The sequence below is a fragment of the Heliconius melpomene genome, chromosome 12, assembly GCF_056956725.1.
Source record: "Heliconius melpomene rosina isolate 202511_hmr_F chromosome 12, ASM5695672v1, whole genome shotgun sequence".
Taxonomy (NCBI): Eukaryota; Metazoa; Arthropoda; class Insecta; order Lepidoptera; family Nymphalidae; genus Heliconius; species Heliconius melpomene.
The window spans coordinates 12,707,084-12,720,102 of NC_140400.1; the positions used below are offsets into that span (position 1 = coordinate 12,707,084).

Sequence of the window (13,019 nt, forward strand, 5' to 3'; positions counted from 1 at the left end):
GTCCACCATATCAACTCATCATAACATCAACAAATCTTCACCAATCCAAATTCAAACAAAAAATTCTAATAAGAAGAGTTTATTACAGTTTTAGATAAAATAATAATACATGTAATAAAAAAATATTAAAAAAAAACAAACCCCGGCTACATAAAACTAAAAAGAAAATAAAGAAACCCAATAGTTAATTAGGATTAACAGTCAGGAACTTTTTAAATTATGCGGGGTTCTGGGTAAACTTTTTATTGATTGAAGAATTACTTACAGATCCCGAAGGTTAATAAATAATAAAATATTAGGCTTCTTTTCTTTTTAGTTTTATGCAGTCGGGGTGTTTGTTTTTTTTCTGCTTTTCGCCAAACATAGCACGGAGCTGCTACAAATAATTTTAACTACATTATATTGTTCTTATAAATCTAAAGTTACATACAATTTCTGTATGCATAATGAAAATAGTATCAATACATCGGTACGGTGCGGTACGGTCTTATTAATAAATTTTTAAGTATTATATCATTACAGTATTATATCGCCGCCTAATGTTGCATCCAGACACAAAGCAGCGATTATACCACACTACTTAAATAGGGCACTAGCTAGGAGAGAGCATATAGATACATCATTTAAGTTTGTCCTAATCACATACAACATAAGTGTTTCACTTGCGTGCGCGTGGTCGCGGGCGAGGGCGGGCGCGCGGCCGTGGCCGGGGCCGGCGGCGGCGGACACGCGCACTCCGGCCGCGCTCCAGCTGCGCCGCCACGAGTTCGGCCAACACGCCGCGCTCCGCCAGCATCGACAGGAACGTGCAGATGAACTCGTCGTAGTTGTGCGTGCGACGGCAGTCGTCGACCTACACAAGTATTGCAAACCTACTGATATTACGTTGAGATATTTCAAATTTATGGTATATTAGAAAATTGAGAATGACAAGTTTTGGCGCTAGTTTTTCTCTGCGCCCAGCGTAAAGTTAAAAAAAAAAAACAAGGTGAATTATATTCTCATTGTATGTTCAGAAGAATGAAAATGTATTATATAAGATGTTAAATTGACGAAATAGACAGTATCTCATTTAATTTAAATTATTTTAATTGCTCTCACACATGATGTATAAAACAATTTAGAAAATATATTTTTACAAATACCTTATACATATCCCTCTTATCATTCTCGTCGTTCAGAGCCTGCTGACACGACTGGACCTCGCCGATAATGCTGCTCATTAGAGAGTTCAACTCTGAATGTGTGAATAACAACTTCCTCATTCTGTATGGTTGTTCTGGTATTACTTCGGTGCATAGTACTATTGGCAGGTCATTACTTTTTACAAGGGCAGTAGTGGACGTTGGATAGATCTACAATAAAATTATTTTGCATCATTAAGCCCACTTGTAGCGCAAGGATGCAATATTTAATTTCCTCGAATGGGAATGGGACCCTCAACCTCTCGCGTTTACATAAATTAGCTACGACTGGGCTCACACAATACAGATGTAAAATTTTAAAAATTAAAATAACTTTCATGGTCCTCACAAATAATTCATTCATGCCTATTCTAAAGATTATCGATACCTTTTTATTTATAATCTAATTATTTTCAATTCTTCACTTGTAACAAGACAAAGCGCGGTGTCGAATTTCAGCCTCTCAACACGTAAATGTCTCGAAAATAGGGCGGAATGTGGTTAACGGAATGTCTTCACACTAGGTTCCATCTGCCTCTCCTGCTAAATGTAGGATACAGCAACATGATAAAAAACACTGACTTACATCTGACAGTATTTCATTTTCTCCATTAATAGTAACGAATTTTACAACTGCAGAAGGTTCTACTGGATCAGCTGTAATAAGAAATACAAAATAATAAAAACAAATCTAGTAAGATAATTTGTATATAGCTTTGAGTTTATCAATATTCTTTTTAACTTGAAATTTATTTCAATCAACATTTCACAATATTCTTTGATTATTATGATTACAAATTAATGTATATTGTCTTCTGGAACACTTATAAAAACTTAACTTAAAATAATAATTTTATTAGTGCATACCACTAATAAATAATACTAATAAATTAAAGGCTGTAGTGCAGCATTACAGTATCTGATTGTAAATGTGATGGTTGAAGGTTTGTTTGCTAACCAAGATAGTTATTTTGATTGTAAATTGTACGGAGAGTGGCGTACAGTGTCTCAACATTAGGTCACAAACCTTCTGTATGCAGGGATGCTCTAAGTATACAGTGTAAATATGAAATTAGAGATAATATTGAACATACTCTTACCTAAACTTAAAGTGTTGTCAAACTGGGCTCTTTCCATAGAACCAATTTCGATTGTAATAGAATGAGTAAAATCTATATCAACTGATGAAACTTCAGATGCATCCAGACCATTTAGGATGGCATCTTCTGATATTTGGATAGTATTATCATTAATACTGGTATTATTTAGGGAAACTGTATCATCTGGAAATAAAGAAATAAAAATCAGCTCCACGCTATATTCTGTACACAGCAGGGTAGGCAGAGGGAACCTAGTGTTGAGACACTCCATTTGTTAATAATATATCTCAAGGTAGAATGTTTGACAACTTCTATATTCTTGTTTGAAAACTTTTTTATATTTATTTGAAGGATTATATTTAGAGAGTGCTGGATTACTATATACATCCATTTATTGAAGATTAAACTGTTATGGTTTCACATCAATATATATTGTTTTATTTTTAAAAAATCCAATAAATATGTTATTGTACCATTAAAGTCTTTATTCTTGTTTAGTAGGTGTCGTAAGTGTTTGCCAATTTTGGATATAGCTTCTTTCACCCTTTTCTGATTAATTTCTAATATATTTAATCTATGTGTCAGAGCTATTCTTCTATCTGGTACAACTGCCATTAGATTAAACCTGTAATTAAATTTTTTAATAACAAACTGTACTGTTGTATAATCAATCATAGATTATATATTTTTTTATAAAAGTAATACTCATATTAAATATTGTTAAGTATTGTATTTGACCTGATGTCATGAACTTGTTCTCCAGCATCTCTTCCCAACCTCTCAGCCATAACTCTTCGAAACTTATCTGTCCAATCTTCATCTATAGCCCAAGGACCATGATCTGTAGGATATGGCTTTAGACCATCTAATTCAAAAAGATGTCCATTGATTGGTACAAAACTAACAAAGTGGTAAGCTTCACCTAAAAATAATTTACATATAATAATTTATATCTCATATGCAGTATATATAAAATATACTTTATTAATAAATCAACAACCATAATTTAGGCCTATATTTTTGTAACTATTCAATAGATTTTTGGAAATACAACTTAAAGAAAACATTGTGCTCAGGAAGATTTCTACCATAAGATTAAATACTATAAAAAAATTAAAAAAATATATTTTAGTTAGTAAAATTAGGCAGAGATATAAACACTAATAAGTACATGCCTGTGAAACGACCAGTTGATACTCCTGCATTTTTATCAGTCTTTTTACGAGCTTGTGGTATGGCATGAGAATTATGTGCACATGCTAGCTCGGGAGTGTTACCTATGGCCCAGCCTTTATTCTCCGGATTCATACCAAGAGTATGATGCTAAAAAAATTGCACCATTAAAACTCTAAATAATCACAAAGAACAATTTGTTGAAATATGAATATATCACCTTTAGTCTGCTTAAAGTTTCACCTAAATGAAGGTTAGGACAGTTTAGTAATATAGATAGCAATGCATGAGTAGCACAGCTATTTGGAACCATTTGTTGAGCGAAGAAGATATTATTAATTGTTTCTTCATCTCGTACAAAACTTTCCGTTTGTTCAACAAATTTACGTCTAGAACGTCTTTCCTCTATCCATCGAAATAAGAAAATGAATCCATACACTGGACTTTCAAGAGGTTTATGTAAGTCATATATTTCTTCCACTTGGACTCCTTTTACACCAAAATCTTCCAGTAAAAGAGTAAATAGGCCTGGATCACTTTCCAATTCTAACCACCCTTCTGTAAGACTATTTAATTCAACTGGCATTATTTTCATCTATATATTTTTGTAAAATGATTATTAATATTTGTATATTTATACGTTTGTTATTTTATCGCATTTTTCAAACATGAAATAAGGAAATAACTAACAAGAAAAATATAGTATATAAACAATAACATACGACATTTGACATACGATTTGACTTTTTTATTTTGTCTATGGACTCAGGCACAAATTATAGACTTATTAATTTTTATTTAATAATAATACTTTAAAAACTATCCATACCTATATTATAAATTCGAAAGTAACTCTGTCTGTCTGTCTGTCTTTTCCGCAATCAGGGCCAAACCGCTAATTTAATTGTGATAAAATACTCATATAGAGATATTTGAGGGTCCCGGGATGAACATAGGATACTTTTTTTTTCTCATATTTGTAATATTTTCGTTATATACCAATATATTAAAATAATTAATTTGACAAGGAATTTATTCCGCCATGTTAATAACAATCTTCGCTACGCGTTGCTAAGCAACAGCTTGCAAAGTTTGCTGTTTTAAGAAAACGTCACCCAAAGTGAGTTTGCTTAATGCATACATGGTGCGCGCCGATATAGATTTATACAAATCTCTTTATACAAATCATTAACAAAAATTAGATGATTTCTATAATTTGATATTCATCCTTATAAAAATAAATATAATAGTCACTTTTAGCATTTCATCTAGATGGAAATTATAATTTACTGTATAACATTCTAATAAATAATTAAGATGTGACTGCTTCCAAATGACCTAGCCTTCGGGCGGCATAATATGAGTATGACCGACGCGAACGGGCGGATGACTTTGATGATTTTGTAAATTTTTATAGATTTTCGAATTACTATTATTTTTTATGTAATTATTTGCTGCTTATAATTAATTTATCTCAGTTCGGTTATCTATACCGATGTTATACACTTAAAATATCGTAATTTTAATCATTTGAGATTTTATTTAATATTGTTCGCAAAAATTAATAATTATTTAATATAGAAAAATGTTTAGTACGCGCGCACAGCAAACTTTAGGTTTTTTTTTCTAATATTAAGAATTTCCTTTAGTTACTTTTACTTCTTTGGTTTGTTCATTTCGGTTACTCAGATATTTTTTCTAATAATAAATCTCCACTTATTATTATTTTTTAACTTATTTTAATGATTTAGGCTTATATTTTCGCGGGCGTAGCCGCGTCCGGGCCCACTAGTTATTTTATAAATAATACTATTTAACAATATATTTAACATTATATTAGCATTGGTCACGTTTGTCAAAATATATCCGACAGGATCTAAACTTGTATCAAAGTATCTTTGCGATGATTTGCGGCGGTTAATTCAAATTATAATATATATATATATTATAAACAAATCATAATATATTATAAAGAATATATTATGATTTGTTAATATGCGTATCGATGATACAATTATTTCGATGGTGTAATTCCTCAATATTACCTACTCTTTTTAATTTTAAGATATTTTTTTTTACTTTTTTATGTTTTATTTCCTTATAGGACAGAGTACAAACAAGCAGGGAGAGAAAATATTTTTTTGTTAAAAGTACAAAGACACACTTTTCTCCCAAATTTAAGACAGGGAAATTACACGTTGCTCCACGAGGCAATTGAAATCACAACCACAGAACACATTTACTTGATCACAACTGTCGTGTTTAGGTACAATTAGATGCAGTTAAGGTCCCACTTTGCCACGATGGCCTCGTGTGAAATAAGGGACTGAAAAGAATAATCACTAAATAAATAACTGAAAGGTTAGATTATATCTTCATAACTGACATGTTTTATTTAATAGAAAGTATTGATGTAAGCCGGCATACTCGACAAGTCAATTAGAGCTGTGAAAAAATCAAACTTTTAATTACCTTTTAATGACCGCATTATGCCGCAAATTTTCAAAACACGCAAGGGAATCAAAACCTACACGGTACTTCCCGTGAACTTAGAATCTTGAAATTTGGTACGAAGCAAAGTTTTATAGCATAGATAAAGGTAATAGGTATTTAAAAGAAAAAAACAATAACAAACTTATATTTGTAGTTCATTGCATACAAAATGAGTGCAGTATGCACTCATACCCGCATACTTAAGTTTATAAACTTAAGTAAGTTGTACTTCCGTTTCCCAGTTGACGTACAATTCTGAAATTGGTACGGAAACCTCGGTGCGCGAGTGCAACTCCCACCGTATTTTTTTTATGAAACAACTTGAGATTTTAATGACTAAAATATAAAAATATTAAGAAAATAAAAAGGGTCCTCGTTTTTCCCTATTACAAATGATAAGGAAAATCAAGTTACAATTTACTAGCCTGTGATTTATGACTAGTCACAAATAGGTATTAATAATTTTCCACTTTTATGAGCACTTAAATGACAAAAGAAACCTGTTACATGCGTCATTACATTAGTTAGATAAGCCTGTTAAAAGAATCCTATTATTTAAAGTTATTTAAAGCATGCATCAGTGTAGGTAACCAAGGTCATTTTAATAATATATACAGGTTTTATTATATTGAAGTCATATAATAGAGAGATACTTATAACTTCATTAAAAAGCAATAAATTACTAATTGAGTTTCTTATCACAATGTTCATGAACAGAATATTATTTTAAATTGGTAATACAAAAAAAAAAAATAAAAATAAGTGTTTTATACACTATGGGTATTAAACAAAAACATTTTTTTTTCGCAACAACATTTATTTTGTATGTACACTCAAATTTTGTAAGTTTGTAAAATGTACAAATAATAAATGCACAACTTCAGCATTGTTAACCTTAAAACAAACAGTTAGTTATAACCAGAAGGTCACGTACGTTACATTATTGGTCCCAATTCATTGCAATCTCACAGATCAATTAGAAAATAATTCGATTGGTGTTCAAGTGTTGACAATTAACATACGTGTTTACCATTTCATATTATTACTTTAGGCCATATGAACTTAACCAACTAATGAAAGTTAATTATTGATTTAATTTTTTTGCGTTATTTAAAAATAAACTTTAAGATAGATGATTTTATTCTTTAGACAATATTTATAACCAACAGAGTACGACACACGCCTTTTGTTTATAGCATATTTAACATATTACTAGAAACCAACTGCAGTAACATGTTAATTCAAAATCAGCAATCTCATGGTTGATATAATTGTTTCGATATGCTAATACTTATTTACAAATGATATGTATACAAGGATGTTTCAAAGCTGCCTGATAAAATAATGATTAACATAAATTATGTGTAAGGTTAACTGATATTGCGTAGAATTAAAAATAACAAATACTGTAAAATTTAATGAAAAAAAAAAGAAAACATCACCATAGAGTTGTGCAATAAAAACTTGTACAGATACAAATTTATATGCCTTGGTGATTAACAAAAAGTTTATTTATCATAGTCGTTAATTTAAGACTAGAATAGAAACAAACAGATTGGTTTTCAACTTTATTATTACCTAACTTTAAGGTTAATTGACAACAGGAATTTAAGAGTGAGTTGTAAAATGCCATCGTACGTAATATATAGTATAAATATGAAAACAACACACCTCTCCTGCCGTCAAGTGTCTACAGCTAACAATGAAGTATCACAAGTCACTAGCTACGAAGTATTTACCTTATACACAGATAGTACCAATAAATTACATATGCAGTACATTCTATGTACAATGTGTTATAATAAACTTATATTAGGTATTGCTAATGAAATCTTTTTGTTATGTCGGGTTAGCAGTTAAAAGCGCAGGTTACTGTCAGTTCGATTTTATTTTATCTGACGCTTACAAAATTATTTTTAAATTCTTTTAAGTAGTCTCTTTTATTTACTCGAGTACAATCAATTGAGCAATAAATATATAGTTAAAAAATCAACAACCAAACCAGCCACGGACGTCAATACAATACTGTACCAAATATGATGATTACACAACTATCATTATGAATTAATTATTAATGGCACAGCGCTACTCTAATTTTTTTTTGTATTTTTTATCAGTTTATGAAATTTTAAAATGTAGGTAATAGAAATTTCGGCTATTTGGAAGAGGTATTTCTAAGTTCGCTCAGTGTGTTTAATTTACAAAATTTTTATAACAAATATATACAGCTCGTAGGTATTTAAGTATCTATTAATATTCACTCTTTAATATCACATAAGTACGCTTCGTCTCTACAGTCGACGTTCTACTAAGATTAAATAAAATAAACTCGTTCCATGTGTGGACAGTGGATCCATATTATGATATAATGAAATAATACCGCTTAGGACGATGCTTCCGAGGAGCTCCGGGGTCAGCCGCTCGCGGCGCAAAGCGTATTTACAAGTCATAGTCACATCACATGAAACAGCAGTCGATTTAAAGTAACACAAGGGTCGCGCCGGGAGCGCCCACCTCTCATCTGATGGCTTGCGGCGGCCGGTAGGGCGGCGGCGGCGTCTTGGGAACCGGCGAGGGCGCGTGCACCGGCACGGGCGCCTCGTCCAGCTGGCCCGGGATGACGTCGGCGTGCGGCGGGGGCGGGGGCGGAGGGGCGGCGCTGCGGGCGCTACTGGTGGCGGGCAGCAGGCGCGCCGGGTTCAGCTTGATAGCGTCGTCGTAAGTTGGCGGCGCGCCCGCCACCGTGTCGTAGTCTGGAGGTTTTTGCTGCATCGTCTCCTCGTCTGGCATTGATATAACGTGGATTGGATCGTCAATCTGGAATTGAAAAGGTGAAGTTCTTTAAATCTAATATTACTTTAATTCTATAAAAATAATTGCAATTTCAATTGCTTTCTCAGTTAAACAATATTAGAGTGATTACAAAACGTGTGAAGTGTGAGTCGGATTCGCCCACTGAAGGTTGTACGAATCTCAGTCATAAAAGTTGACAAGCATAAGTTTGCGTGCGTATGCACTCATCTTGTATGAAATGAGCCATAAATACAGGTTTACGAACTTATGATGCATAATTAGTCGTATCTTTTGATTGCATTAATTAAAAAGCTTGATTTTTTCTGTGCCCCAAGGGACCGTAAAGATTTGAATAATTGATATTAATTTGAGCTCGATACTTCGCTACCGCTATTTGAGAACGCAAGCTTGATCTCACAATAATTTGATTCTCGAAAAGGAAAAAGGTGAAGAACCCAAAAATGAACGATTTTGGTGCCTTTCCTGAAAAATGTGGCAGATATTTGAAGGTAACATAACATAACTCACTTGGTGGGTGTCTGGCGAATTGCGGTCATTTTGCGGCTGCCTGGCGGGCGACTGCAGCCAGCAGCACATGGCCGCGCAGATGAGCAGCGCGCCGGCGACGATGCACGCCACGCCCACGTAGCGCACGGGCTCCGCGTAGTCCTCGGCCAGCCCCAGCCAGTTGATCAGAGCGCCTGCGCAAAGCAGAACCATGCCATAGCGGTATGGCCGCTGCGACTGTCGACCCTCGTCTAGAGACATGCCTGGAACAAAATACGATTATATATGAGTACATGCCGCGTAATGTTATTATGCACTATTCGTTCAATACGAGAAGCCCTGCAAGTTACCAACATCCATTCCATGGTTCTTTTAATTAGGACGCTTCAAAGATGTTTTCGCGGTGTAGATAAATAAAATATACTTATAGGTACGTAATAAGTATGATATTGAGAAATCATTAAATTAATTAAAAAAAAATAATAATTTACCTAAATTATGAAAAATTTTGAATGTATTTAAATTTTAAAAGATTATCTTACAATACATGTACATAGAAATTCCTGATCCTGAACCTTTTACATAAGAGAAACAAAAAATAAACTTTAATAGTAATGTGTAACTTAAATTTGAAATTCTCAAGAACGTATTTTGTATAGATATTAGATATATATTTGAATTATTTTATGAAATAAGCGCTATCGGTTTCGCCGTCGCCTTGTATACCACTTTACACCAATTATAGATAGATATAGCTGGCAATGTCTTAAGTTTATAGTAGAGCCTAGTTTTTATAGGTTGTCTTATTAAGGTGTCCTCATAGCTACAAGCTTCGCTACAAGCATACATAGCACATAAATTTAAAATCATGAAAAAATATCTTACTTATTTTTGCTATTATAAAACTTATTACAAGTTAATTAATTATAGTCATAAATGACCTTGTTAATAATTAATATTAATGCCTTCCATAAAGCCTGATTTATAAGAAGAAAACGTAAATCTGTTATATGACTGGACATTCACTGGAACATAAAGTGTGTGAACTCATCATAGGCGTGGATAAGCGTTGTCATGCAGTGACTGGGGCAAAGCCATAATATAACGGTATTCCATTTAATAGTAAGTCCGAAATGAAAGTTGGGAAAGTTTTGCTTTGACGTTGAACAATAATTTGAGTAAATTCAGAATAATTTTTCATTCTTTTATACAACTAGGTCCACGACTGTAATATTTTATTATATAAAAACTCTCTCAATGGTAAGTAGGTACGCCAGGCCTGATAAATATTGAATCCCAAATTGTGAAGACAAGAACCATTGAAACCATAGCCTCTCATTTAGAAGGACGCTTAAGGAAATGCAAGTGTTTTAAAGTGAAGACTTTGGGTTAACATGAATCGAGGTCGGACAAAGACAATAGGTTCTCAGGAGATGTGGGTCAAGTTCGGAACGTGCGATCCAAACACAAAAACTTTTAAAGGATTAATTACATTTATTTTTAGTTTCCACCTCTTTATACCAACCATTCTAAGGTTTATTTAACTATTGAGTATGTATAATCTATATGGAGAATACGAGTAATTATATTAAATACAAAACAAGAAAATAGTACGAACAACTTACATGTTCCCGTGTGTCCTCGTAAATCGGTATTAAATGCTACCGCATAGGCGTGCCAGGCCATATTAACGCTATTTATTAAATATTTTAAAATAAAATTTAAATTATATTAAAATCAAAATATATGTAATGTTTTGTTGAACTATATAGAAGACAGTGAATGTTGAGAATAACAAGATCTACCATATTTATCTTATCAATTTTATGTGGGATATGTAGATTATTGTTTATTTTTTTTTTCCTAAATTCCTCGACGATGATAAGTAATCAAAATATTTATTATGGAATAAAATAAAAAAATATATATAATAAATCTATCAATTAACTAATAAAGAAGAAATAGAGAACATTATCAATTACGCTATAATAAAACAAGTGGTTTAGAATAACATAAAACGGAAAAACTGGAGAAATCGAGGCTACTCTTCATGCGTGATAACATCAATATAATATTTTAGCATCCATTCATCATAATGACAAAGAGATTAGTCATATCTGCTGTTCCAATACTGACAACCAAAACATATTGACTATTTATAAATAAATGAGAACATTAGAAAGAGAGAGAGAGAGTAAAGGTAATCATTATCTAATAGTTACAGAACATTCGTTTGAATAATGCATGGGAGGTGACCCACGTAAGGATCTACCCACGCCAGCACTGAGAAGGCTTCCTAGCAGCTAACACGATATCATTCGGTAATGGGATTGAAGTCGACCCTATTTAAATCACAGTAAATTGTTTAAAACGCAATTTTTTATGCTTAAATTAAAATGGATATTAATAAATGGAAACGATAAGCAGTTTACTAAGTTTTAATGTTATATGCGCAGTTGCTTATTTAATATTAGTTTAAACTAGCACTTTAATAATATCATTCATAATATTAGCTGAATAGTGTTCTATTTTAAAGTAAAAACTTTTAACATAAATGAACAATATAAAATGTCGTCAAATATTAGTAATATAAACAGGTTTATAATAAAATTTGCATTAAGGTGTTTTTCTCACGACAAATTGGTACGTTTGTTTTATCTGTTTTCTACATTGACATGCTTATACACTTTATTACAGTAAATTAAAAACATCACGTGGCTTGATATGATAGTATGATAGTACCTATATTATCTATATATTTTTTTCATTTTCACGCTGTATCCCGCAGGTAGCAAGGTAGATAGAGAGAGCCTAGTGTTAAGACACTCCGCTCCCCACTTTACACCGAATTCTGGAGGCATTGCTTGTCGTGTGGCGAAAATCGACGCCGCGCCCTGCCTCGACATCAGAGCAAAGAAATGAAAATATTAAATATTTTATTTCCTCCAGTGGGCATAGAATCCACAACCTCCCCCTGCACTGCAACTGGCCTCGTTTAAGTATACATATAAGAAATAATATGCAGAAAAATAAAATTAACACGTCTCGTCGCCGTTTTGTTTAGCATCGAAGTAGGTATATATTTTATGTCAATAATGTTTCTTCTGTTTTGGAAATATAACATTGGAGTTGTCAAATAGAATTTAAAGTTTGTTTAATTGACAAATCCAGAAAAATTACATAAAATTGCGTTTTTTAATAAACCTGTTACCGTTATAACAGTTTCATTTATACGTATGACACTTGCACGTATACAAGTGTATACAAGTGAATTGTGCATTTAAATATGAAATAAAAATGGAAAAATACGTTACCAGATAACGGAATCTAGTAAATTTCTATTGTTTAACAAAATGGAGCACATAAAAATAAACACGTCATTCACAAAGGAGAAACGAAAAGAAGTTGAACTTAGAAAATGCTATTTCGTTGTATGTATAAGTAATATATATATAGGCAAGTGTAGTGGAAAATTATAAAATAAAAAATTAGGTATGGAACATTAAACGATTTTATATTTTAATTTAGCTTTTTTTTGTGTCGATGAATATAAAAAAACAAACAAGTCCACAAGGCGTCGAGGATCAAAAAAAAACTTTATTCCATTTATTTTTTATTTCAACTATTTTAGGTAATAATGCAAAATAAATTTGAAAATGTATGAAAGAAATAAATAGCATATTATCTTTGTCTAAAGTACGGAATTATTGCGAGGTTTGCAGTAAGGTAGCTATATTCTTTATACGTAGTTTATATTTATATACATAGG

The 13,019-nt window shown here is 32.2% G+C and overlaps 2 protein-coding genes across 8 annotated transcripts in view; both read right to left on the reverse strand.

Moving 5' to 3' along the window:
* Positions 1-304: 304 nt before the first annotated feature.
* Positions 305-4,194, reverse strand: caly (ubiquitin carboxyl-terminal hydrolase calypso). 2 transcript variants are annotated; one of them, XM_085194078.1, is made up of 8 exons: positions 3,678-4,194; positions 3,460-3,607; positions 3,023-3,206; positions 2,758-2,909; positions 2,285-2,467; positions 1,771-1,841; positions 1,146-1,355; positions 305-872 (listed from the first exon to the last, which is right to left on the reverse strand). In XM_085194078.1, the coding sequence occupies exons 1-8, from the start codon at positions 4,050-4,052 to the stop codon at positions 639-641; spliced, it is 1,557 nt and encodes a 518-aa protein (XP_085050204.1). In that variant the 5' UTR covers positions 4,053-4,194; the 3' UTR covers positions 305-638. The 2 variants fall into 2 exon arrangements, with proteins under 2 accessions (XP_085050204.1, XP_085050205.1); XM_085194079.1 differs by having other exon boundaries at positions 305-853; positions 3,678-4,193.
* Positions 4,195-6,746: 2,552 nt separating this feature from the next.
* LOC146533944 (uncharacterized) overlaps positions 6,747-13,019 on the reverse strand; it is a 40,447-nt gene continuing 34,174 nt past the window's right edge. For all 6 annotated transcript variants that reach the window (XM_085194083.1, XM_085194081.1, XM_085194082.1 and 3 more), the window contains 2 exons: positions 9,272-9,513; positions 6,747-8,767 (listed from right to left, as the gene is read on the reverse strand). In XM_085194083.1, the coding sequence (XP_085050209.1) occupies positions 8,468-8,767; positions 9,272-9,513 (542 nt within the window). In that variant the 3' untranslated portion in view covers positions 6,747-8,467. The remainder of the gene's footprint in view (positions 8,768-9,271; positions 9,514-13,019) is intronic.

Excerpts from the sequence above, each read along its gene's own strand:
- caly (XM_085194078.1), bottom strand. The coding sequence starts at position 4,052 with ATGAAAATAATGCCAGTTGAATTAAATAGTCTTACAGAAGGGTGGTTA. Across the intron at positions 2,910-3,022 it reads GAACAAGTTCATGACATCAG|GTTTAATCTAATGGCAGTTG; the intron begins GTCAAATACAAT and ends ATTTAATTACAG. Across the intron at positions 1,356-1,770 it reads AAAATGAAATACTGTCAGAT|ATCTATCCAACGTCCACTAC; the intron begins GTAAGTCAGTGT and ends ATTTTATTGTAG.